The sequence below is a fragment of the Rhinichthys klamathensis genome, unplaced genomic scaffold (genome assembly GCF_029890125.1).
Source record: "Rhinichthys klamathensis goyatoka isolate OS25496 unplaced genomic scaffold, OSU_Roscu_1.1 h1tg000236l_1, whole genome shotgun sequence".
Lineage (NCBI taxonomy): Eukaryota > Metazoa > Chordata > Actinopteri > Cypriniformes > Leuciscidae > Rhinichthys > Rhinichthys klamathensis.
In genome coordinates, this window is record NW_026606759.1 from 3,191,910 (window position 1) to 3,219,163 (window position 27,254).

At 41.5% G+C, this 27,254-nt stretch overlaps 1 protein-coding gene across 1 annotated transcript; it reads right to left on the reverse strand.

The window, feature by feature from the left end:
* Nucleotides 1-981: 981 nt before the first annotated feature.
* On the reverse strand, nt 982-23,449 carry LOC130099792 (protocadherin-8-like). The gene is given in 4 exon segments (XM_056265599.1): nt 982-1,232; nt 19,709-20,035; nt 20,696-20,897; nt 21,017-23,449. Coding segments are annotated over 4 exon segments (3,213 nt in total).
* Between the last annotated feature and the right edge of the window lie 3,805 nt (nt 23,450-27,254).

Consider the following 27,254-nt stretch of genomic DNA (forward strand, 5'->3'; position numbering starts at 1 on the left):
TTTATTTTTTAGATAGATTAAAAGTTTAAATGGCTTGGCTACTAAGATGTGTGCATGTATGTAATGTACGTACTGTTCTTTATTAGTAAATCAATTATTTTTGCAATAATGAAAATCTATAGTACATATAAACAGCAATACTATCATGAATTCTATCTAATATCATTTATTAAATATTTCATAATCTTCCTGTTTTATATTATTTCTTCCCAATATTTATAGCCTACCTGTTTGTTCTAAAACTATTATGTTTACATACAAATTAATATGCAGAGAGAGGCCTGTTTATATATTAATAACACTTTACAACATGTGTGCGTGTGCACACGCGCTATTTTTCTATATTAAGTATGTAAACTGTCATGATTCTGCCCTCTTGTCATTTCTTTTCTCTAGTCTTGAGGCAGGATCATGACAGACCCATGTTTTGTGTGCAAGCACATGGTCTTGTGTTTTGTGCCATGTGCTTGTGTTGTCTCGTTACGTTACCCCGCCCCCTTGTTATCCTCGTCTCGTCATCATTGTCTAGTCAGTTTCACCTGTCCTTGTCTAGTCAGCTTCACCTGTCTTTGTCATTAGTGTCTCCCTATTTAATCCCCTTGTGTTTGCTGTCCTGTGTCGGTACATTGTCAAACATTGTGAGTTATTCTCTGTGAGTATTTTGTCTGAAACCTGTTTATTGAGAATTGTGAGTTTGTTTCCTGTCAAGTCAGAGTCTTCGTTTGTCATCGTGTCTTAGTCTACCTCCAGTCCTGTTTTGCCCCATCGTGGGTTTTGTTTTCTGTTTTGTCATCATTAAACCCCTTTTGAGTTATTTGCTGTCTGCGCATGGGTTCGTTCCCCCATCCACATGACAGAATGTACCGACCATAACTAGCTAACAGAAGAACGGGCCAAGAGTATGTTAGGACGTTCGTTTGAGGGAACCCGTCTGGCCATATTTCGTGGGACCTGTGGAGGCCGCAGTAGGGGCGGTGGTCGTTATGAGTCATCGTCTTCACCTTCTGCTCGACTGCCGGTTATCCCTGAGGGTCTCCGGATAGGGGTCGCGATGTTTGGAAGCCCGGTGGACTCTTCCATGACTCCTAGAGCTCCGTCCACCCCTTTTGATCTTCGTGGTAAACGAGGAAGACGGCTGTCGTGGGAGTCGGCGTCAGAGTCCTCCTCCGCAGAGCCTGCTGTACCTGCGGTGGTTTCCCCTGAGCTTCCCCAACCCGTCTCAGCTTCTCGACCTAGGAGAAAGAGGAGGAAGAGGGGAGCCTCCCGTTCTTCGCCCGCTGCAGTCACAGAGCCCGCTGCAGTCACAGAGCCCGCTGCAGTCACAGAGCCCGCTGCAGTCACAGTGCCCGCTGCAGTCACAGAGCCCGCTGCAGTCCCAGAGCCCGCTGCAGTCACAGAGCCCGCTGCAGACACAGAGCCCGCTGCAGTCACAGAGCCCGCTGCAGTCACAGAGCCCGCTGCAGACACAGAGCCCGCTGCAGACACAGAGCCCGCTGCAGTCACAGAGCCCGCTGCAGTCACAGAGCCCGCTGCAGTCACAGAGCCCGCTGCAGTCACAGAGCCCGCTGCAGTCACAGAGCCCGCTGCAGACACAGAGCCCGCTGCAGTCACAGAGCCCGCTGCAGTCACAGAGCCCGCTGCAGTCCCAGAGCCCGCTGCAGTCCCAGAGCCCGCTGCAGACACAGAGCCCGCTGCAGTCACAGAGCCCGCTGCAGACACAGAGCCCGCTGCAGACACAGAGCCCGCTGCAGACACAGAGCCCGCTGCAGACACAGAGCCCGCTGCAGACACAGAGCCCGCTGCAGTCACAGAGCCCGCTGCAGTCACAGAGCCCGCTGCAGTCACAGAGCCCGCTGCAGTCACAGAGCCCGCTGCAGTCCCAGCCCCGCTGCAGTCCCAGAGCCCGCTGCAGTCACAGAGCCCGCTGCAGACACAGAGCCCGCTGCAGTCCCAGAGCCCGCTGCAGACACAGAGCCCGCTGCAGACACAGAGCCCGCTGCAGACACAGAGCCCGCTGCAGACACAGAGCCCGCTGCAGACACAGAGCCCGCTGCAGACACAGAGCCCGCTGCAGTCACAGAGCCCGCTGCAGTCCCAGAGCCCGCTGCAGTCCCAGAGCCCGCTGCAGTCCCAGAGCCCGCTGCAGTCCCAGAGCCCGCTGCAGTCCCAGAGCCCGCTGCAGTCCCAGAGCCCGCTGCAGTCCCAGAGCCCGCTGCAGTCCCAGAGCCCGCTGCAGTCCCAGAGCCCGCTGCAGTCCCAGAGCCCGCTGCAGTCCCAGAGCCCGCTGCAGACACAGAGCCCGCTGCAGACACAGAGCCCGCTGCAGACACAGAGCCCGCTGCAGACACAGAGCCCGCTGCAGTCCCAGAGCCCGCTGCAGTCCCAGAGCCCGCTGCAGACACAGAGCCCGCTGCAGTCACAGAGCCCGCTGCAGACACAGAGCCCGCTGCAGACACAGAGCCCGCTGCAGACACAGAGCCCGCTGCAGACACAGAGCCCGCTGCAGTCACAGAGCCCGCTGCAGACACAGAGCCCGCTGCAGTCACAGAGCCCGCTGCAGACACAGAGCCCGCTGCAGACACAGAGCCCGCTGCAGACACAGAGCCCGCTGCAGACACAGAGCCCGCTGCAGTCACAGAGCCCGCTGCAGTCACAGAGCCCGCTGCAGACACAGAGCCCGCTGCAGACACAGAGCCCGCTGCAGTCACAGAGCCCGCTGCAGTCACAGAGCCCGCTGCAGACACAGAGCCCGCTGCAGACACAGAGCCCGCTGCAGTCACAGAGCCCGCTGCAGACACAGAGCCCGCTGCAGTCACAGAGCCCGCTGCAGACACAGAGCCCGCTGCAGTCACAGAGCCCGCTGCAGACACAGAGCCCGCTGCAGACACAGAGCCCGCTGCAGACACAGAGCCCGCTGCAGACACAGAGCCCGCTGCAGTCACAGAGCCCGCTGCAGACACAGAGCCCGCTGCAGTCACAGAGCCCGCTGCAGACACAGAGCCCGCTGCAGTCACAGAGCCCGCTGCAGTCACAGAGCCCGCTGCAGACACAGAGCCCGCTGCAGACACAGAGCCCGCTGCAGACACAGAGCCCGCTGCAGACACAGAGCCCGCTGCAGACACAGAGCCCGCTGCAGACACAGAGCCCGCTGCAGACACAGAGCCCGCTGCAGACACAGAGCCCGCTGCAGACACAGAGCCCGCTGCAGACACAGAGCCCGCTGCAGACACAGAGCCCGCTGCAGACACAGAGCCCGCTGCAGACACAGAGCCCGCTGCAGACACAGAGCCCGCTGCAGACACAGAGCCCGCTGCAGACACAGAGCCCGCTGCAGACACAGAGCCCGCTGCAGACACAGAGCCCGCTGCAGACACAGAGCCCGCTGCAGTCACAGTGCCCGCTGCAGTCACAGAGCCCGCCGCTGTGAAGGCGGTCCCAGCACCCGCTGCTGAGAGAACGTTTCCTGAGCTATCTTCTGAGAGAGCTGTTTCCGAGCTCGCTGCTCCAGCTCCTGAGAGTACTGCACAGGAGAGCGCTTCTGAGTTTTTTATGAGCACTACATCTGAGTCGATTACTTCTCACCCTGTCTCCTGTCCTGTGCTGTCTCCTTCCTTGTCCCAGTCAAGTTCCCCCAGCGTTTCTCCACGTGTCACCCTGTCTCAGTCTGGTTCCCCTATGGCTTCTCCTCGAGTGCCTCCACCCAAGTCCGCCCGGAATCCTCGTCCCAAGCCCTCATCCCGTAAACCCAAGACCCCCAGCCCTCCCACCCTCCCTGGTCTACCACCCATGAACTTTCTTGTTCCCCCGCCCCCCCCTCCCTTGTTTGTTTGTTTGTTATTTTTATTGATGCATCCCAACCCCATTATTGTATATTCTTGTATGCCGTTGCTTTTATTCGTCATGTTTTGTTGGTTTGTGTCTGTTTCCCAGTCTGTCATGTCTCGTGTTTGATGTCCTCTTTTGGAGCGTCTGGTAGCCGCTCCTTAAGGTGGGGGTTCTGTCATGATTCTGCCCTCTTGTCATTTCTTTTCTCTAGTCTTGAGGCAGGATCATGACAGACCCATGTTTTGTGTGCAAGCACATGGTCTTGTGTTTTGTGCCATGTGCTTGTGTTGTCTCGTTACGTTACCCCGCCCCCTTGTTATCCTCGTCTCGTCATCATTGTCTAGTCAGTTTCACCTGTCCTTGTCTAGTCAGCTTCACCTGTCTTTGTCATTAGTGTCTCCCTATTTAATCCCCTTGTGTTTGCTGTCCTGTGTCGGTACATTGTCAAACATTGTGAGTTATTCTCTGTGAGTATTTTGTCTGAAACCTGTTTATTGAGAATCGTGAGTTTGTTTCCTGTCAAGTCAGAGTCTTCGTTTGTCATCGTGTCTTAGTCTACCTCCAGTCCTGTTTTGCCCCATCGTGGGTTTTGTTTTCTGTTTTGTCATCATTAAACCCCTTTTGAGTTATTTGCTGTCTGCGCATGGGTTCGTTCCTTCATCCACATGACAGTAAACATAATAATTTTAGAACAAAAAGTAGGGACAAAAAGGAAGAAGACACATGCTATACGATATAAGGTAAAAATAGAAAGGAAATAATTGAAAACGAAAAAATTATGAAACAAGTCTAGGGAAACGTTATAGAGTATTTCAAACTGACAATGGAAATGACTTGTAAGAATCATGCGTGCACCATGGTGTGCACAAAGAGGTGACATGAGACCAGCGTTGGACAGTTAGTGAAGTACACTTTTTGAGTATCTTTATTTATAAGAGTAAAATTGCTCTCTCTCTCTCACACACACACACACGCGTGGAACAGATAAATCAAAATCATAGTCGCAAAACAGAACTATAATTTGCGCATGTGCGTTTTCTACTGGGTCTACTACGCATGCGTAGAACGGATCGTGTACCGACAGGCTCCCTATGGTTTTGAATTGCTCTCGCGGTACTTACCACCTCAAGCCGGTTCAGAAATCCAAAAACCTATCTAAAGATCGAAGTCAAATTTAACTTTGGATTCATCCATCACCATACTAAATCTGTGGGTAAATGTTTTTTTTTTATCTGTAAGAAATGCAGGCTACTGTAACGATTAAAAATGTAAACAATATAATATCTATTTGTTTATTTATTCGCTAACATGTTTTGATTTTTTTCATGTCCGAATCTACAGCAAACTTCCTGTCTAATTCTATTACATCTTTTAATTGTATTAACTTAAGTATCTTTCATCTTCGGATTTTAGGCCAAGTAACGTTAACGTTGCAGCATGTAACTTAAGAAATCTTCGTAATTTACTGTACTTTACACTCGTGGACACATTATCGGGTAAGTTTCGTTCGCCTTTTGATTGTTTGCCTTTCGATTCAGGTTTCATCACTAAATTAGTTTTTATGTATTTATAATTAATCCTAAAAAAATACATTTGAGTAAGAAATCAATCGTTTTTTGGTAATGCTTTTAGTTGTGTGGTGTACATCCCTGCTGGAAAAACCAGCAAGACCAGCATATGTTGTGTTATGGTGCTGGTTTAGCTGAAACCAGCATAGACCAGCATGGGAATTATGCTAGTCTATTTATTAAAATGTCATGTGAATTCGAAATAACTTGACGGCGTATCTGGTCTGAATGGGTTGTGGTGTTTAATTATAAAAATAAAAATGAAGTTAACCATTATTTGCCTTTGTTTGTCCTAATCTTTCACAGTCATGGGCAAGTTCATGAGATAACTACAATACATGACATGGAAAGGGGGAAGAAAGTTGATTAAGTGGTTGCAGAAACATAGGCTGCTTGCACCAAAGATGAAGTGCCCTGTTTGTAGGACCCATATGAAAATGTCAAAAACAGGCTCTACAAAATTGGTTATAGGTGGTAAGTGTAAATGTATCTGTGTAAATATTTTGCTTAGTTGTTAATTATTGTTAGTCCTTTTTCATAATATCCTTTGAAAATATATATTGTTAGTCCTTTTCGCAAATCATAATAGTAACCCAGTGTTTTTGAAAAGTATACAGATCAGACAAAACAAGGATGAATTGGTTACACTGGGTAAAGCATGAGCAGTGTGAAGCATAAAATAAGAGATAACCCAGGACCCCTGAGTTTAGAATTAACCAGGGTAAACTATCAACTATGTACGATAGCTAAGTTTGCCAAGAATATGAATTTAAAATCACATCGAGATATCTTTAATACTTCATTAGCTACAAACACACAAACTTGGGGAAATTTCGTTGTGACACTCATACAGGAATGTGCTGTGCAGTTATTTTTATATAAGGGAAAAAGATGCATTTCCAGTTTAAATATTTTTAGCAGATTTCACAGAGAAGATGTAGATTTTGGTTACATACTCGATAATTTACTGGATGACGTGCACATAATTTCAAACAAGGATTATTTGCACATGATATTTCAAATAAACATACTTTAATGCAATTAGTGTGTCATTTCTATTGTTGTTCCTTTTAATCATTAAGAAATGTTATGTTTTAGTTGACAATTTGTTGAATCTTTCCACAGGAGATGTAGAAGAAGGTGCCATAAGGAAATTTCCAAATCTATTAGGACAGGTTCCATCTTCGAGGGTTCACACATGGAAATTTCAGAATGGCTCAAGATAATGCAAAAGTAAGTTCGTTTGTTTGTATGAATAATTATATATTGTGTGCAACAGTGAATATATTGAGTGTATTATTTATCATTTGTTTCATATTTTAATTTAAGTTCATTTCAGTTATTGTATCTCAGAAACATAAGACACTGGGTAGCACTGTTGAAGATCCCTATAGGCCTATGTCAGGAAAAAATTAAAGACCGGAAGTCCATTAGTAGGGATACGGCTCTTCTGGTTAGCTTTTTACAATGGCGGAGTACGATAGATACCGCTGGACCAAATCTCTCCGCAGCCTGCCTGAAGTCACATATGACGATGTGGTTCGGATGGTAAATGAAAACTTTGTAGTTTTTTTCATAAGATCGCGGATAAAACATGTTTATCTTAAAAATCGTTCTCATAATCAAATCGTGTTCTTCTAATTCTTCTGAGGTTAATCCAAGGTGCACAGACCAAACACTTCCAAACTCGACGAAAAGCAGAGCAGGACTGAAGACGCTGATTCTGTGTTTAGAGGTGATGAGGGCGCTGCGTTCCTCCACGTGGATCATTTAAATTTGAACAGCTCGCACGCGTGTGGGCGTGGTCACATTAGAGTCAATGAGCTCGGGCTGAAGAAACTGTACATGTCCTAGCTTTCATACGGATTACTTAAACAGAGAATATTTGTTTTTGGTATGATTTACATCATTTAAAAATGGAGACTTAAAGCTTTGTAAAGACATAACTCTCACGTGTGGGTGCAAGTATTTGCTGAGTTAAAGATCATTTTCTGTCGCGTTTCAGAATGAACTTCACATTGAGAGAGACGACAGAACACGCATCATGTTTATTTTATTTATTTTACGAAAAACACAACATTTTGTTTTTATTATTAGTGTACACAAATAAAAGTAGACATTTAACAGTTTTGAATGATGTATAACACTTGCCTGTATCACAAAAATCGAAAGCGTTATTTGAGTCTCCTTTGCACTGATAAGAAAAAAAGTGAGCTGGTATCGCCGGCGAGACCGCCGACCCCAGGAGGTTAAAGACATGGATGAGCGAGTTTGGTTAGGAGGAACTTGCCTGGCCCGCACGGAGTCCTGACCTCAGCCCGATAGAACAGCTTTGGATTGAATTAGAGTGGAGAGTGGAGATAGGCCTTCTCGTCCAACGTCCCATTCCAAAAATTCTCATAAACTCACTCCTAAACCTTGTGGAAAGTCTTCCCATAGGAGTTGAAGCTGTTATAGCTGCAAAGGGCGGGCCAACTCCATATTAAACCCTACAGATTAAGAATAGGATGTCATTAAAGTTCATGTGCATGTAAAGGCACACATCCCAAAACTTTTGGCAATATAGTGCATCATTAGGTAACATGGCGTTAACTTTCATTATTACATGGCTTGGTAGAATTCCAATGTAGAATTATTTCTTGATAACAGACGCTGCTTAGTATAACACACAGTTGCCATGAAAAACAGAGCGTTGCTGAAAAGAGCGTCTGAAAAATGGACGCAGTTCAGAGACGGAACGGACTATTTTCTTTAGCGGAAGCAGTACAATTGTTTTAAAATCAATAAACTCCTTTTTAAATCAATATTTTGAGTCAAATTATTGATTTATTTGGTAGAGGCTGACATTTTTTCGGGAATCCCGCGGGATGGGAAACAAAATCACTATGTATCACGGGATTGGGACGGGAAAGGAAAAAATGTCAGCGGTAGTGGGCGGGACCGGGAATCGTAATAAAACTATGATACCCAACTTTATACACAAATATACAGTTTCCATAAATAAACTCTATATTTAAATTTTGAACTAAATTCTATTTGCCCCGTCTCCTTATGCTCTCCTGTTTGCTTTGGTGTGGCTGGTAAAGTGAATGACGTGCTCCACAGTGAGCGGCGCTTGAGCAGCGCGTCAGCGTAACTACATCGTCACTGCAGACGCGCGAGAGTGTTCACACTGGAAGCGTTTGTACAGTGTCACAGCAGCGGCTCCAAAGCTACATAAGCGAGCAATTCTTTACAAAGAAGTTTTAGAAGTTGGTAATTTATAAAATTGATAGTCTTGAAAGTTTGTTAAGGGGAGGTGTGCAACATTCGCATATAAATGTTAAACAAAACAAGCCAGAAAACAGCTCCAATTTATTTGTTTCAGTCATACTTTCGATATGTTTACAAGACTACAAAACACACACACAAAAAAACGCACACTTTGGTTTAATTTGGGTTGTAGCTGTCTGTGTTACATAAACTAAAAGAAAGTTTATATATAATATTTTCTGGCTAGTTTACTTGAGTTTTTTTTTATATATATAATACATCATTAATATATATATATATATATATATATATGTAAAATAAATATAATACACCATTATATTTATTTTAAATATAATATATATTTATATAATATATATTCACCCAAACTGAATAATTAAGTTTAAACAGCCTAATCTTCTGTAGGCCTAACTATTTTTTAGTCTTCATTTTCTTTTTTTGCCTTCTCAAGTTCTTGTTAAAACTCACTAGACATGCTTATTCTGTGCATTTTGGGCACTTTTTGTGTGAAATTTTGTCTATCAGAGAGGAGCTTCAGTGTTGCTGGAAGATTAATTGAGGAAAGGCGCACCAGCCTCAGTCCGGAATGTGTGGACACACTCTTGTTCTTACATAGCAACAGTGAGACCCATTCTTAAAGGAAACTCAATCTCAAGAAGGAAATCTTAGTTCAAGAAGGAAATTTGGTTTTTGTTTAAATTTTGTTCTTTCAGTTCAATAAAGTAGCAAACTGTGCTATGCTCATATCTGAACTGTAGTTTTTTTTACTGCAACTGACAGATTCCGGTCAAAAAACACAACACGGGAGTTGGAGGGAATAGGAGTCATTCTTCTGGGATTGGGACGGGATTGGATGTTTTTTCGTGGGATTGGGACGGGACAGGATTTTTTTTGTGGGAGTGGAACGGGAGAGGTTTGAAAATCCACTCCCGTGTCACCCTAAGCGGGATAATGTATAGCGAGGCGGTTGTTATAGCGAATACCATCCCTTGAGGCTGATTAAGATCCCTCCGCTTCCCGTTGTGTTCCTAGTCAGCCTGTCGGTGTGGTATTCGCTACAACAACCGCCTTGCTATACATTATCCCTTACCTATTATGATGATGACTCTCAGCTTTATAATTATTTTAGCCCTGACGAAACATACAAATTCACTAAATAAACGAAATGCAGGGTTGATATAAAAAAATCAGAGGACTAGTAATTTTCTACTAATTGATTGTGGGGGGAAAAACTGAGGTTTTAATTATTGGACCAAAATCCTCAGGATGTAATAACCTGTAATAACCTAAAAAAAAAATCCCAGATTTTTTCACAAAAAATACGATTTATGATTTAAATCTTACATTTTTTCCCCCTATTTAAAATCCATCTGCAGATAACAAAGAAACTGTTCAAAACAAGTTTTAACTTTTTTTTATATATATATTCCCTTATGGGATTTGTATCTGGATTTCCCCCTTGGAGTTAAAGTGCAATCAGATACAACCAGTGCTCGAAGTGGGGCGGTACTCACCGGCAGGGACGTGCACAGGAATTTTGTGGGGCAGTTGCTCTGACCTGAAAAAAGGGCACTACCCCCAAAACTCACGGGCTATATGAAGGAATATATTCAGTTGAATTTTGCCCATACAAATTGCCTTATCTGATCGTGTTTATGTCCAAACGCAATGCCTCATATTATGGTCTTATTATTATTTATAAAGATTGCAAACGTCATAGATGACAGGTTTATGATATACAACTTTGTAAACAGTATACAAAATGTATTAACAATATGTTAAAGTCCCTGTAAAGTCAAAATTAAGTATGTGTTTTGAGTTTGTCACACCACAGAAAAATGTGTTATTAGCCACCCAGCCAAATTTGAATGATAAAAAAAGCCAGAAAGTACATAAAATAAGCTATCAAAATCTTGAAAAAATGAGCAGTATCGTGTCAGTAGCTGGGGGCATGTCCGCTGGCTGAGCTGAAACCACGCCCACTCGCGGGAAAGCTGCCGTCCACCATAGACTATGCCGTCCACACTCAACTCTACAGCCGGAATAGATGCTCGCACGGTGGGCACGCACTGCCGAATGGCACCAGTTGTCGGCGCGACGGGAGGATGAAGGCTGAGGCGGGAGTCGGTTCGGCCCCATTCACCGGTAACAGCGGATTATCAGTGAATCGCAGACAGTTATCTCCGACGAAAGTTTATAAAACTATCCAGTGTAAAATGATCACTTACAGAGGCGGGTTTTGGCAGTGATCCTCAGCTCTCCATCAAGGTTGGCTCTTCACAAAATTAATCCACTTCTTCTTGATGTAATCGTTTTTCGGAAATTTTAAATAAGGACACCGATCTGTTTTGTACGTGATCCGGTGATCGCATCCAGGTAGTACGCATTTCCGTGACGAAGGCATAGCTAGTAACTAGCAATCTGTAGGCTGTGTTACTAATAATAGTACTGACAGTAACTCACGATTGAGCGGCAAACTGATGTGAATGTGCTCTATAATATTGTTAGGAGCGGCCAGCCTCAGCGGCTCCAGTGCGTCATCAAGTAGGGGTGTGTCCAGGAGCTCAAGGGCTCCAGTGCGTCATCAAGTAGGGGCGTGTCCAGGAGCTCAAGGGCTCCAGTGCGTCATCAAGTAGGGGTGTGTCCAGGAGCTCAAGGGCTCCAGTGCGTCATCAAGTAGGGGCGTGTCCAGGAGCTCAAGGGCTCCAGTGCGACATCAAGTAGGGGCGTGTCCAGGAGCTCAGTGGCTCCAGTGCTTCATCAAGTAGGGGCGTGTCCAGGAGCTCAAGGGCTCCAGTGCGACATCAAGTAGGGGCGTGTCCAGGAGCTCAAGGGCTCCAGTGCGTCATCAAGTAGGGGCGTGTCCAGGAGCTCAAGGGCTCCAGTGCGTCATCAAGTAGGGGCGTGTCCAGGAGCTCAAGGGCTCCAGTGCTTCATCAAGTAGGGGCGTGTCCAGGAGCTCAGGGGCTCCAGTGCGTCATCAAGTAGGGGCGTGTCCAGGAGCTCAGGGGCTCCAGTGCGTCATCAAGTAGGGGCGTGTCCAGGAGCTCAAGGGCTCCAGTGCGTCATCAAGTAGGGGCGTGTCCAGGAGCTCAGTGGCTCCAGTGCTTCATCAAGTAGGGGCGTGTCCAGGAGCTCAAGGGCTCCAGTGCGACATCAAGTAGGGGCGTGTCCAGGAGCTCAAGGGCTCCAGTGCGTCATCAAGTAGGGGCGTGTCCAGGAGCTCAAGGGCTCCAGTGCGTCATCAAGTAGGGGCGTGTCCAGGAGCTCAAGGGCTCCAGTGCGACATCAAGTAGGGGCGTGTCCAGGAGCTCAGGGGCTCCAGTGCGTCATCAAGTAGGGGCGTGTCCAGGAGCTCAGGGGCTCCAGTGCGTCATCAAGTAGGGGCGGGGCCAGGAGCTCAAGGGCTCCAGTGCGTCATCAAGTAGGGGCGTGTCCAGGAGCTCAAGGGCTCCAGTGCGTCATCAAGCCCTGTTTTAGCCCCGCCCAGAAAATCCGGAAAATAGCAATGGTGAAAAACTGTTTAACGGTCTAACTCCACAATTCAGTACTTCAGTTCACAGTCTTTGTAATTTGTTTTAGCAATACATTTCTAACATTTATAATGTGTTTAGATTTTTTTTTTGAAATTGCCTTTACAGGGACTTTAAATGTCACCAAAATACACATGAGAAAAAGAGTTCCTCATATTATTGTTTATTGTTTTTTAATTATTATTATTATTATTATTAGTATGTCCAGCTAATCAACATTTTTAATTCAATATAGCCTATAAATCAATAGTCAATCAATGTCAAATTGTCAATACATTGCTTTCTATCTTGCATAATTAGTGCAGTTGTTTAGAGTTTTTAACTACACTGAGACTAGATAATCAGTGTCTGGTTTTAAAAGTATAATGTGTACTTTGATTGGGAGTGCCATCATTCACGTGCATGTATTGTACAGTATGTCTGGTCTCCACATATTTCTGCTTGAAAAATGCGAGTTTCATTTCGTGCACGCGCATATGAACGCACGATAACACACGCGACGCGGTTATGTTTTCCGAGCTGCAGTAAAGAATCACCGTTGCACTTTGTCGTTTATCAAAATCAAACGTAATAAATAATTGTGTTTTACTCTCACTTTTGTCAGGCACAAAGTGATGCAAGAGATGCACTGCCTGCCCAGCTAGGTTAGCAAGACCGAAAAACATCAAACTTTGCTGACATCAAACTTAGAGAGGAGAGAACACAAGTTTACCTGATTGTTGTTCCCGCAATTCACTCTCATGGTTTTTTTCTTCCTCCTCTTTTCGTGACCAGAAGGATAGTTTCGCTTCATTTTGTCGTGGATGTTGTAGCTACACATTTGACGGCGCGCTATGACTATGACACGAGATGGAGGCGTGGCCTTAAGTAATTTGCGTGGCCCTACGCCGGTCGCGTGCAGTCTATGGTCGCGTGCAGCGTTTGCCCTTCATACTGACTTGCACTTTCGGTGCCCGAATGGAAGTGAATGAGGCTTTGCGATTTTTTTTGTTAAAGGTTGTATCAGTGATTTCAGGCTCAAAAATAAATGTCCAATCTTTCCTAACGATCCGCTAGCTGCCCGCCCCATAAGCATGCCGTCCAAAAACCGCGTCTCTGTAGGCAGCCTAGGCTCTGAGATCATCACACAAAAACAAATGGGTACAACCACCACTCAAAACCAAAATAAAGTGTTCCAACCAATCACTGACAGGGGCGGGTGTTGTGGGGTTTTGCGCTCGTGCACGGCTGGACGCGAAATCGGAGCAACACCCGCCCCTGTCAGTGATTGGTTGGAACACTGTTTATTTTGGTTTTGAGTGGTGGTTGTACCCATTTGTTTTTGTGTGCTGATCTCAGAGCCTAGGCTGCCTACAGAGACGCAATTTTTGGACAGCATGCTTATGGGGCGAGCAGCTAGCGGATCGTTAGGAAAGATTAGACATTTATTTTTGGGCCTGAAATCACTGATACAACCTTTAATCTAGGCCTACGTGAAATTCTGCATCCATTGTACGATTTAATTTTTTTCTCGGAAGGGCAACTTGAGTGAGTGAGAAGGGCATATGGGCAGTTGCCCGGGCAACCTGAGCAACCCCCCTGTGCACGTCCCTGCTCACAGGTACGCAGTACTTCTACATTTTACTCTTAAGCGTACCTGCACTTTTTCTTGCGTACCGCAACTTCTCGCATGTAGCCGGTACTCTATACCACTGACAGAAAAAGCGTGACAACCGTTTAGCCCCTTATTTACACTGCACACATATGCGGCGCGTTACGGCTGCGAAACGGCTACCGGAGCTGATCGCGGCCACCGCAAGCGTGAGCAGCGCATATTTTTTCCGTTAATCAATGAGTGCATTCACACCGTGAGGAAGAGCGTCGCGTGAGCAGCAGTGAAACTGGGGTTCGGCGCCGAGTCTATTTTTTTTCTTGACAGAACAGGTTTTACTTTAGCTAGAAGTCGAAGCTGAAAGAAACATGATTTGACCACTGTATTGATATGTTTGTCAAATTTCAGCCCATCATCAAAGACAACCCTTAGATTTTTAACCCAAGGCTTCACAGACGAAGATAACTCACCAAAATTAAATTTTGGTGTACTAACAGAGTCTGACGGACCAAACACTATTATCTCAGTTTTACTCTGACTAAAATTAAGAAAATTTAAAGACAGCCAGGCCTTCACATCAGCCAAACAGGTCAAAAGTGCTTCCAGACCATTAGAACTCTTTTTTAAGGGCAGATAGATTTGAGTATAGCAATGAAATTACAGACCATGTTACAGACCATGTTTCCTAAAAATAGAACCCAATGGTAGCATATACAAAGAAAAAAGAATCGGAGCTAAGATGGAACCCTGAGGAACACCACATAACAGAGGAGCTGCCTCAGATGAATGTTCACCCATGATAACATTAAAACTTCTATTTGAAAGATATGATTTAAACCATTCAAGTAAGAAGGACAGCATGGTCAACAGTGTCAAACGCAGCAGTCAAATCTAGGAGCACAAGCACAGCATAGTCCCCAGAGTCACCAGTAAGTAGAATATCATTTAAGACCTTCAAGAGTGCTGTCCCTGTAGAATGGTATTTTCTAAAACCTAAAGAAATGCATGCACACACGCACGCACACACACGACTTGTTTAAATACATTTATGTTGTTGATAAGTAACAATGAATTGTTGTTATACCAGCAATATTTCCAAGTTTTGTTTTTCACTGTGGAAACTTCAAATGTCATGATTTGCCAATGCAAGAGAGTACCGGCAACAAGCCAAAAAGTGAAAATGTTATGTAACATAACATAACATAAAATGGATGGATTGGGATTGGGGGATGTAAGTGATTGTCAAAACAGAATTTTATTTAGTTTAGTGACAACACAGTGTTTACATGGTATAATGACTGGTATGCTACTGTTTTTATTAATTCTAGACTCAAATTTCACAAGTTCAAGTGATTTGATTCTGATCTTGATTCAATACCGATTCCTTTGGATAAATATTAGGTACAGTAGATATGTTAATGTGTTATATACATTTTTCTCCCAAAAGAAATATCTCACCTAATGCTGTAAACATACAGAGCCCTGTCAGCTGGTATTATTATGAAAGGTTAAAAATAACATCTAAAATGAACTATAATGCGTTTATATAATAACAACTTTATAATATTTTAATGATAAAGGTACAAATATAATAAAAATGTAATATAGTTATCATATTTAGAAAAAACTCCTCTCTCTAGCTAATTTTCCAAAAAGACCAACTAATGTCCTATGGTCATTAAATGGCTTTCCTGAGGTAAATGTAACGTTACGTCACATATTGTTCTACGGCTGTTTTATCGACCCGATTGAAAAACACTGATCGATCGGTTTTATTACATTTTGGTAGGTTGAACTGTATCTTTCAAATGGTACAAGGAGTTTGGAATGTGATTGATTGATTTAGTTACTTCTAATACAATTTTCAAGTTGAACGGGATAAACATTATATTAAGCATAAAGATAAGCTATGGTATATAATTCCAAATCTTATCTTTGAAAAAGTTGGTGGTATAGAGTTAGAGGTATAGAGAATAAAATGTGACTTTGAGGTTAAACTCACCATTCAGTTGTCCAATTTTCATAGACAGGCTCTTTTATGTAGTGATGGGCAGATCGAGGCTTCGTGAAACACTGAAACGGTTTAATCAAATGTGCCATATTGTGTCGAGGCTTCGAAACAATCTGACACCCGTCTCCACGGTGGCCCTAGTGGTCAGAACAGTGTAAATGCAACAAAAACCCAGTGCAAACATGCATACAAACACCTTGTTGACAAAAATAAACATTAATCAAAATGTGTCATTCCCATCAACAATGCCTCATTGAAGACACTGTGACCTTTATAGTGGCCACTTTGTGTAGCATACTACAGAGTAGGGATGGGACGATTACCGGTTTCCCGATAAACCACGATAAAATGTTCTGGCGGTTAGTATTATCGTTTAAAATTTTATTATCATAAAAACCGTGTTTGATTATCGTGATTTTGAAAACTCACGGTAAATCCTGTCCAGCCAGAATCAGTCTGACGCAAGCGCGAGCACTCAGCAGGCGCGCAGATGCAATGTTGTTTTTTTGCGCGAGAAGACAAGGCGGAAGGCAGTGACAGCACACGGGAGATTTTTCAGCCACCCAAGAGGACAAAATCGGAGGTATGGTCGTATTTTGGCTATTACAAGAGTCCCAAGGGCAATTTAATCGAGGATGGGCACCCTGTCTGCAAATCTTGCCAGAGGAAAGTCGCTGCAAAAGGGGGAAACACATCAAATCTGCTAAGTCATCTAACGTTACGTGACAACTACCCACTGAGTTAATTTTTACCTTAATACCACAACTAACTTGGGCAAATAATTAGACAAATTTATTGGAGATTAATTATTTAATTATCTCACTTGTAATTATTGCAAAGCTTCCGCGAAGAGAAAAGTTTTACAGCAAGTGGATTTGAGCCAAGACGAACGAACATATTCAAACTATTAAGGGTGACATTTAAGGGATAATGGATTGTATTCATTCATAGTAAACTTATTACCGTTTTTTTTTTTTTTTTTTTTTTACCACAGAAATAATTTCAGGGACATGAAATATTGAATTGTGGTTAACTTAATGTTTTTAAATCTTACCGGTTTATAAATCCATTATACAAGTTACAGTGTCCAAATCAATCATAAAGTAAATGTGATCACTACAACAATATTGTAGTAGTATTAATACTAAATTACTCTGATTTAATTTTCAATACAATCAAAACTGAGACGCAAGACATACACATTTAAATGAAACCAGAGATTGCGTCCACGGTGATCAGAGACATGGATGTGCGCTGTGTAGTGCGTTGCTATTTACAACAGTCATTATAAGTATTCCAGTAGTTTAGTCACCCTGACCCAACCAACATATTTTGTTCATTTAAGTGTGTGTGCGTGCGTGCGTGCGCGCGCGCGTGTGTGTGTGAGAGAGAGAGAGAGAAAGTGATTTATTATTTATTAATAGCCTAATAATAATATTCAGTCATACACACATCCATAAGTGTTATTATCATTATTAATGATAGGGTTTAATGACGAGTTCATTAAAACCTGCACTAGGAAAACTTATACCTCTCACTCTCAGGGCTCCATGTTAATGTTAATATAATGTTTATGCTTAAAAAAAGTGCATATAGCTGCTAATTGTATTTTTTGTTTGTTGATTTTCAAATGTTTTCAGGGTGAGCATCAGTTCTTTTTGAACATTTCCATCTCATTTTAACAAAACCGTGATAATATTGATAATCGTGATAACTTTGGTCACTATAATCGTGATATGAAATTTTCATACCGTCCCATCCCTACTACAGAGTAATTCATGACTCTTAAAATGCACCAGAATACAAGAAATCCCATCTGAATTTAAACATTTTCCTGAGGGTGGACTTGGGACCTCACTTCACTCTTTTGCCTAGGGCCCCCAAATATCTTGAAACGGCCCTACTCATGATTCATGGGTTGACAGAGATCATCGCCCCGACGGTGAACCATTGAAATTTCGAAGTGTTTCGAAAGTTATGAGGTAATGAAGCCTTGTTTACTGAAATCATGTGGCAGTTTGATACACGCTCCGAACCATGGACTCGGAACAAAAGATTCATAAAGGCTTCGAAGCGTCATGAAACAGTGTTTTGAAATTGCCATCACTACTTTTATGTTGGCTTCTTATATACAAACATAATTTAGGCATCAGTAAATCTCATAAGCAATCAACGTTTAAAAATTGGTCTTGTTAAATGGTGTTGATATTACAGATAAAGCAAATGTAATAATACAGTTTTCAGACGTTTGATTCATTGCCCTGCAACATTTCATAATAAATACTTTTAGAATAACCATTTTGAGAATATTAATTGGATTTGGATTTATAACAAATACTGTATCAATAATAAAGTTAATGAAATATACTTTAAAATTATACATTAGATTTATCCAACAAAATAGTTCCTAAAAAGATAAGAGAATCTCGTGTATCTTGTAAAATGGATACTTTTTTTTGTGTGGAATATATGCATGTTAAATTCTTTTGGATTGATGCGGAATATTTATTAAAAATGTTAAGTGGAATTACAATTAATATAGAGAAAATATGTTTTTCTCTATACCGCAACCTTACAAGCGATCAGAACTATGGACATTTACAAATAGTTAAATTCCTCTTTGTTATTTTGACTGGCCCTTTATACTGTGAACGGTTGCATACGGAGACTCTTTTGGTTGTTTTACCTTTAGTTCTTTTATGGGCAACAGTACTGTTGATTATTTCTTAACAGATATTATCCCAGTACATCTCAGAGCATTCACAATCAGTCCTCAAACACCTCTGTCAGACCACTGTAAAATTACACTATATCTAAAACAAACTCACTTTAATGAATCATGCAAATTCAAAAAGTCAAATTATCAAATTATTATGGACACATGTATAATTAACACATACCCATTAAATGAAATAGGCATATCTGGCACTAAGTGACATTACCAACATATTCCACCAATCAGCATGTACAATTTGAAAAAAATTATCAAAAAAGGAAACCAAAAAACACCAATGAAATGTGGTTTGACAGTGAGTGCAAAAGTATTTGAACAACAGTACGAAATCTTTCTGATCAAAAACAGAGATCCTGACAATGAAGAACTCCGCCATCAATTTCAAGAAGCTCTTGTCATAGACAATAGACAGGAGAGCACATGGCACAAAGGAAACACATGACAAGCCATGTGCTCACAATAAACAGAACTAGAACACAAGCACATGACAAACCGGGAATGTCAGAGCTCTGTCACCCACCCACTAAGATAAAACCAAACAGAAGTGACAGAACCCTGACAAATACGCAGGCCACAAGAAGTCTTTTTTTTTAATCACTTTTACTCACGACATGCTATCCGGCTACAAAGGATTCCATCAATTAAGCTAAGCTAGCGGCAGCGCTGCCAGACTAAGACAATGCATGCACTGAGACAAAAATGTGTTTGCCCACCTATTTAAATGTAGGGGAGACCATGAATAACCCCTATTTCAAAAGACGGTGGCGTGTTCCTTTAAGATTCAAGTCAAAAAAAAAAAAAAAAAAAAGTCAAAATAATAAATAAAATGAGACATTTAACCAACCAACACCAAACATGTTTTACCATTTATTTTCTTAACATTACAGACATAATATACAAATAAATCTATAAACAGACACATTTTGAATTCAAATAAATGTTACTTCATTAAAAAGTATGAAAAATATATCAACATGCTTTTAATCAAGTAGGCAATATCATTTGTCATCTTTTGTTTATTTATCAGTGGCATTATAAAAAATATACACAGCTTTTTCAAAAGGATTTAAACAAAATATTATCCACAAGGTCAACTGTGTAAAAAAAACTTTTTCACACAATAAACAAATTGCCAACAGCTGTCAGTAGTGCACAGTTTTGTTTTGTTAACTTTACACTTCATGTGTGGAACAGTGTGTGTTTCTGTTGGTGAATACATTGGGATTGTAATATTGTTCATTTAATGTACCCTGCCTTGTTGAGGTGAATGAACTATAGTTATATAGTCATATTCTCTGTGCATTACTTTCTCACAGACATTCTGCAATCCCTCTGTTTTTGGGATGTGGGCTTGGTAGTTTTCCCTCCCAAGGGTGTCTCGTTGAAGTGAACCTGTCTTAGCAAACGAATGTGCTAAAGTGCTGTTTGTCATGGCAGCAGTGGGACACCAGCAGTCGTCTGAATGGCCCAAGATCTTGCACTTGCTTGTGCATGCCCACAGACCTTGATAAACAAAAAGAAGATCATTATCAGTAGGTATAAGCTTTTTAGTCTATGAAAACAACGTAGAGGTATTAGAAATGCTTACTAGACCATGTATGTCAGCTGATATAAAAATAGGCAGTACATCTGCCTATTAACAGTCTCTCAATAAAACACATTTCTGATATAGAAAGTCTTTAAGACTGGATATTATATGCAAAGATACTTTTTTGCTACTAAATTATTATATAGTGGCAACATCTATGCAAAAAAAATCACAACATGCTTATCCAAAAAGAAACACTTAAATAAGTGAGGAAATCATACAGTAATACAGTAAAACATGCAGTGCTGAATCTCTCTGTATCCAAACTTTACATTTGAGTTTCAGACAGGATGCAGTTATCAATTAAATACTGTCTTGTGTTCATTTAAGCTTGTAAATTGTCACACAAATTACATTTTGGGAGACATTTATCTAGAATAAAAATAATTCAATACGCTATTATACTATATTATAATAGTTTACTAATTGTTTATTTGGTTTACACAATGTTTTAGTTAAAGCATTATTATAATATTAGGTATGTGTGCACATCCCCAGTCAACTCTCTGACCCCCCTGAAAGCCATTGTGTATAATTGGCATACACATATGTAGTATGCTGATGTTTAGGGTTACCATTTTGAACGTTGTTTTGATGATCGTCTTTTCTTGGTCCATCGCCGCTTGGATCTGAATCACTGTCATTGAAGTCGCTGTCTCCATTCCCGCTGTCTTTTCCACTGAATTGAGGGTCTCGTGCTGCTATGGTTGATGTGCCTTTCCAAATTTTTGTAAGTCTCAGAGCATCTTTACCATAACCAGGTAGAGTGGAATAATCCTATAAAAGAAATATGTATATATATCATCATCAACAACAACAAAAAACTTTAGAATATGAACCAGATAACGATATCAGATGGAATCTCAAAGTGCAAGACACTATAGGCTATAACTTACTTCTGACTTGACTCCGCGGCTTTTGTCCTTTACATCACAGACACACATAGCATCTTCAGAACTGCAGGAAATATCACTGCCTGTCTGGATGAAGCTAGAAAAACTTTTGGGGTTTTTTGAGTAAGGTTGAATATCAAACACGATGCCACTGTGAATTGGAATTAGTGGGTCGTTGTGGTCCGCTTTAACTCTGTCCTCATTTCCAGAATGTCTGTCTCCTTGATTATTCATCTTTCGTTTATTACAAGAAGTTGCAATGAAAATAATGGCTAAAAGTAGTAATGTGCAGCTCCCCGCCAGTACCACAATTATAACGAGTGAATAATCCCCTTCCCGAATCTCTTCGTCAGTTCTGTGCCTGAATATATTGCGGTCACTAGGAGGAGATCCTGCAATGATCTTGAAATCGATAATGACTACTGTAGTTAGTGAAGGTCTCCCATTGTCGCTGACACTTACTGTTATTCTCAAGCTCTCGTAAACTTTGTAGTTGAGTTCACGATTCAGATAAATTTCTCCGGTGGCTCTATTAATGGAGAACACAGAGGAGACGCCCTCTGAGATTCTGAATGACAATTCTGCGTTGACGCCTTCATCCGCATCCCTAGCGTGTATCTGGGTTATAACGTAACCTGAAGGTGCGTTTTTGGGTACCATAACCTCGGCAGAACTATTACTCAGCGCAGGCTGCGTGATAGAGGGAGCGTTATCATTCTGGTCAACAATTTTTAGATTGATGATTGCGCTGCCTTGGAGTGGTGGCGAGCCTCCGTCACTTGCTTGAATACGAAGCTGTAGCTGTTTGAGGACCTCGTAGTTGAAACTTTTGAGCGCATAGAGCGAGCCCGTTTCAGAATCTAGAGAGACAAAAGTTGACACCGGAGAGCCTATGATGTAGGTGTCCAGGAGCTTATAGCTGATTTTGCTGTGTTCCCCTAAGTCGGGGTCTCTGGCCAATACAGTTGTGATATATGCACCTGGTGCATTGTTCTCCGCCAAGGACACTTCATAGACAGGTTTACTGAAAACAGGCGCGTTGTCATTCTCATCACTCAACCTTATAGTATATTGCTTAATTGTTCTTAAGGAAGGTGATCCCAGGTCTTCGGCAACAACCGTTAAGTTATACTCCGCAATTTTTTCTCTGTCAAGTGGAGATGTCGTTACAATCATAAAACTGTCCTCATAGGCTTGCTGGAGTTTGAAGTTACTGTGCCCATAGAGAGCACAGTGAATCTGTCCGTTTGCGCCCGAGTCCCTGTCCGCCGTGCTGATCAGAGCCACAAAGCTTTCTTTAGCAACATCCTCTGTGATGTACGCTATTTCCGCTGTGACTGAGCCAATAGTGATGTAATGTAGTGGTGTGATTGTGATTTCTGGTGCATTGTCATTCACATCCTGCACGTTAACAACAACTTTACAGATGGATGGGCTCGGATTAGGACCCAAGTCAGATGCCTGTATATCGAACTCATATGTTTTCTTGCTCTCAAAATCAATCGGACTCTCGAGCGTCAACTTCCCGGATTTTCGGTCAACGCTGAAATGTTGTCGGATCTCCAAGGGCACCTGATTTCCGAACCCATACACAACTTCCCCATTCAATCCATCGTCTGGATCAACCGCATTTAAGTCCAAAAGCAGAAACCCCACAGGCGAGTCCTCCAGTATATCAACTGAAAAATTGTTCTGGTCGAACACAGGGCTATTGTCATTGAAGTCTTTTACTTTGACGTTGATCTTTGTGGTGCTGGACCTTGATGGATTTCCGCCGTCTGTTGCGATGAGCTCCAAAAGATAGGAGGCGTGTGTCTCCCTGTCGAGTTCTTTCATTAGCACCAACTCTGCATATTTAACCCCATCAGCTCTGCTCAACACTTCAATAGTAAAGTGACTGTTGACAGATATTTGGTAGCTTTGAATGTAGTTCAAACCAACGTCCTCGTCCATAGCAACATCTAAAGATATTCTAGTGCCGACTGCTGTGTTTTCTGAAATTTCCAAAATTGATTCCTTTCTAGAGAACTCAGGAGCGTGATCGTTGATGTCCTTTACTTCCACTTCAATATGAATCAATTTAAATTGCTCATTCGAGAGACTCACAACGTCGAATGCAATAAGACACTGGATCACATTCTTACATATTTTTTCTCTGTCTATTCGTTCTCCAACTGTTAGCTGTCCGTCTTTTTCTCTGAGCCTAATAAAAGATGCGTTGAACTGCTTCATCATTTTGAAATTGGTCTTAGCGTCATCTGAGGGATTTAAGCTCATGTCCTTGGCCAAGTTTCCGATGACGGTGAATAAAGCGTCCTCTTCATAAGTCTGATATTTCATGATCATTCCCACTGTTAAAGTAGACAGAAAAGGCAGTACAAAGACGATCACTGTCCACCAATGGCACAAAACTCGACTGCTAGGAGTCCCTCCCATCATGGTTTGTCATAGCCTGGTTAAAACCAGAACATTCTCAGTTGTAACTGAGTTATGGTCTGGCAAAGCGTCATAGACAAAATTATTTCCAGAGGGGCGTCACCAACGGACGTTCCGGATAGACCTAAACCCAATCAGAGCGATTTAGGAGAAAAATCTCAGAATGTTGTTCTTTGCTCGGTTTTTAACAAAGAGGAAACGTTCAAATCGCTTAAAACAGACGCGATTCGAACGAGTGATGTTCGACGGCGGCATCCATCTTTGTAATGTAGGCTACAAAATCTGCTTCAAAATCCCAGCGCTGTCGTCATCGTGTAAAGCCGCTGTATGTAACTTCAATTGAGGAAAATATTTTAAAGCCAACAGTTAACAGTCAAGTAAACATGTATTTTGTTTCTCCGAAGCCAGGAAGAGAAAAGCTGCCTCTCTGTGTGCACTCTGTCAGCTCTGCGTGCAGCTCGAGAAACTGCAATGGATGGGGTGGTTTATAGACCTCTTAATGCAAATGAGATAAAGTGTGACTAATCCCTGCTTTGAAAAAAGAGGTCTTTTAAAAGCCCATTAAGAAATGCCACAAAGCAGGCATTTTAGTGCCAACTATTTCCTAAGGGGGGATTTTGTTTTGAAAATAGTTTCCTAACAATTTTATAATATTATTTAATATTGGTGCAATACCAATCCTTGTCTCTTCAAACTCTTGTCTGCCACTCGGGTTTGTACTTTTGTATTAACAGAAAAATGGGTAACACTTTAGAATACTGTTTCTGACTTACTGCATAACTAATAAGGAATTACTGAAGAATGAAAAGGTAATTCTTCATTAACTACTTCTTCACTAATGTTAACTACTAAGGAAGATGTGTTAACAAATCAGTATGTAATAGAATTTTACGATTGTGGTAAGTAACAGTTAGTTAATAACTAATGAATTCTGTCATACCTCCTGAAGAACTACTATTAATCATCTACTAATCAAGGTTCAAGAAATATAACTAAGTAACTACTAGGTCATAAAAGTAGCGTTTTTATGTTGAGTTGAGAGGCCCTTTCTTATTTACTAATGTTATTAATAGTAGTAGTATTATGAAAATACAATTTTAACAAATACATTTTAAAGAGGTTTTTGCCTGTGGGGTTTTGTGAGTGTGTTCTGCAAGAAATCAACTTCAGAAAGGAACCCCACTCAAGTGCCTTGCCATAACTAACCTCAGATTAGTTTTCATATTTTATATACAGTACTGTGTGTCTGTTTTCCTCAGCATAGAATGCCATGTATAAGTTAATTCATCTATTTGAGGCAACAACTGAGCGAAACTGAAAATATAGGGAACCCATTAGTAATTAATAAAGAATTACCACATTAATTACCAGTAATAAGCTAGGTTATAAAACAGCTATATACTGCCAACACTGTTGCCAGTAGTTTACTGTAAGATTTAGTTTTTTGGGTCACCATTGTGCTGAAGAGAAGGGCCTGTGCTTCAGTCCAGGAGAAGATCTAGAAACTTTGATGACACGCTGTGTGTTGCTTTATTTGCAACCACATTTTGCGGTGACTGTGTAGTTGTAGTGGAAAGCTTTTTATATACAATATTTTTTTTCGTAGTTTCAAATGAAATAAATTCACAGTAATACTTTGCTCACATTATTTGTGCATTATACAATTTAGTTAATACATTTAAATGACAGTTGGTCAATGTAAGGCAGTTGGTTTCTGCAAGTGAAATTAGTTAACTCAAGTTTTAATTTTGTGCATTTTTACATTAAATTACTGTACAATTAACAGTGAATTATTGGCAACAGTGTTGCCAGTATTTTACTATAAAAAAGCCTGGTAAGGTCTAACAGTGTAGGCCTAGCATTAATGGTGATTAGTCAACTGTTAAATTTACGAGACGTGTCAACAGCACAGCATTTCTGTTGTGCCCTTTTCCCTTCTGGAATCTAGCCTGCTGTGCCAGGTGTAAAACTGTCCTTTACAAATAGGATTTATTTAAAGCTTCAGGATATTTAAAGGGCTTTCTATAGGATTAGCCCATATCAAATGCTTGTGAACCCCTCGTCAGCACATGTGATAGCGGGGTATCCCAATGCGACGTCAATGGCATAATTTTGCAATGGCAGCCGGAGGGAGATGAAGTCCCAGGAGTTCTCCTGTCTGCGTTTAGACTGAACACAATAAGACAGCGCCATATGCGCGTCGCCTCCACGGGACACAATTACGGTCGTAACTCTTTTGACTAAATTAAGCTGGCCATTGAATTGCCCCTGCCGACTTAAACCCCCTATTAAAATGCATTTAGGGAGCCTCTGAGATCGCCACGGCTAGTTAGGAGATTTTCTGGAGGTTTCCCCTTCACTGGACAACACTTATAACAGAGCCACAAAGAAACAGTTGGAATCCATCTGTCACCATTGTGCCCGAGACGCAAAATGTGAAATAATTGTGGCAATATTTTTCTCTTGCACTTGTTTGCTTATAAGATAACGTTAAGTTTGAATCTAAGTGTAGGTTAATTTGATATTTGATCATATTTAGAATAATAAAGTTTACAAGGTGAATTACATAGATGCTAAGTGAAATGCCCTAAATGAATTCAAGTCAAGTTTTATAGCGCTAGAAATAACTTAATTTAAACTTCAAACTTGAGACAAGTTCAAATTCTGCAGTAAAGCAGCAGCGAGACCATATTGTCTTTATTCAGCTCAGTTAAGTTCAGTGATTTAAGTTCATTCATTAAGAAACAAGCTCAGTTCGGATATAAGCAGCTCTGCTGAAGACAATATAGTGTTGTTGTTTTTTTAGCTTGAGTCAGGTTGATTTTATTCAGGGATGCGTTTTCCGCACAACGATGTAGTCACATACATTAGGAGCATGAGTATGAAAACCATCACATGATTGGGGATAAGGTGCCTTGCTCAACGGCACCTCAGGAATAGCTATCCTGCCGGTATTGAGAATCGAACCCTCAGCCTTCGAGTTACCAGTCAGACTCTTTAATCATTAGGCCACGACTGCCCACGCATATATTTAAAAAACATCTCCATGTATAAAATACAGGTATGTACTCTTATACTAACTATTAGATCTATAAAATAATTTTCATCAAGGTTTTCTAAAAAGTCATAAAACACTTTCCAGATGGACCAAAATATATGAAGTTTGTTTTTCATGAAATAATGAGACACTATATGTAAACATGACTGTAATTAAATATTATGCAAAATTCTAATATTTTGCTTTCTCATTATTCCAAGAACAGGCAATTACATGAAAAGTGTCCAACTGTCACGGGTTGTAAGGATCACGAACACGACGATGAAGGGTAAAGGGTATTTTAATATAGCTCACAGATGATGACACTCGCAGATAAACACACAAAACGTTAAGGAGACAGGACACCGGACAATGAAAACACAGGAATGTGTGTATACAGATGATGACAAGGTGAACACAGCTGAACAGAATGACAAATCATATTAGTAACCATGGAGACAAACAAGAGCGGGAGTTGAACAAAGGAAGACAGGAACCAATGAATACTAATTAAAAGTCCTTGAAAGTGAAACTAAGAACAAACATAACTAAATATCTCTGACACCAGCAAACAAAGAAATAACAACAATCCTTCATGGTCATTACATATATATATATATATATATATATATATATATATATATATATATAAAAAAAAAAGCTCTCTATTTATATTGAGTTGTGTGTAACTTTACCATACACAGCAGTGATAGATCAGATCATTTTACTGACTTGATTTGATTACTTAGAATTTTGCATAATATTTAA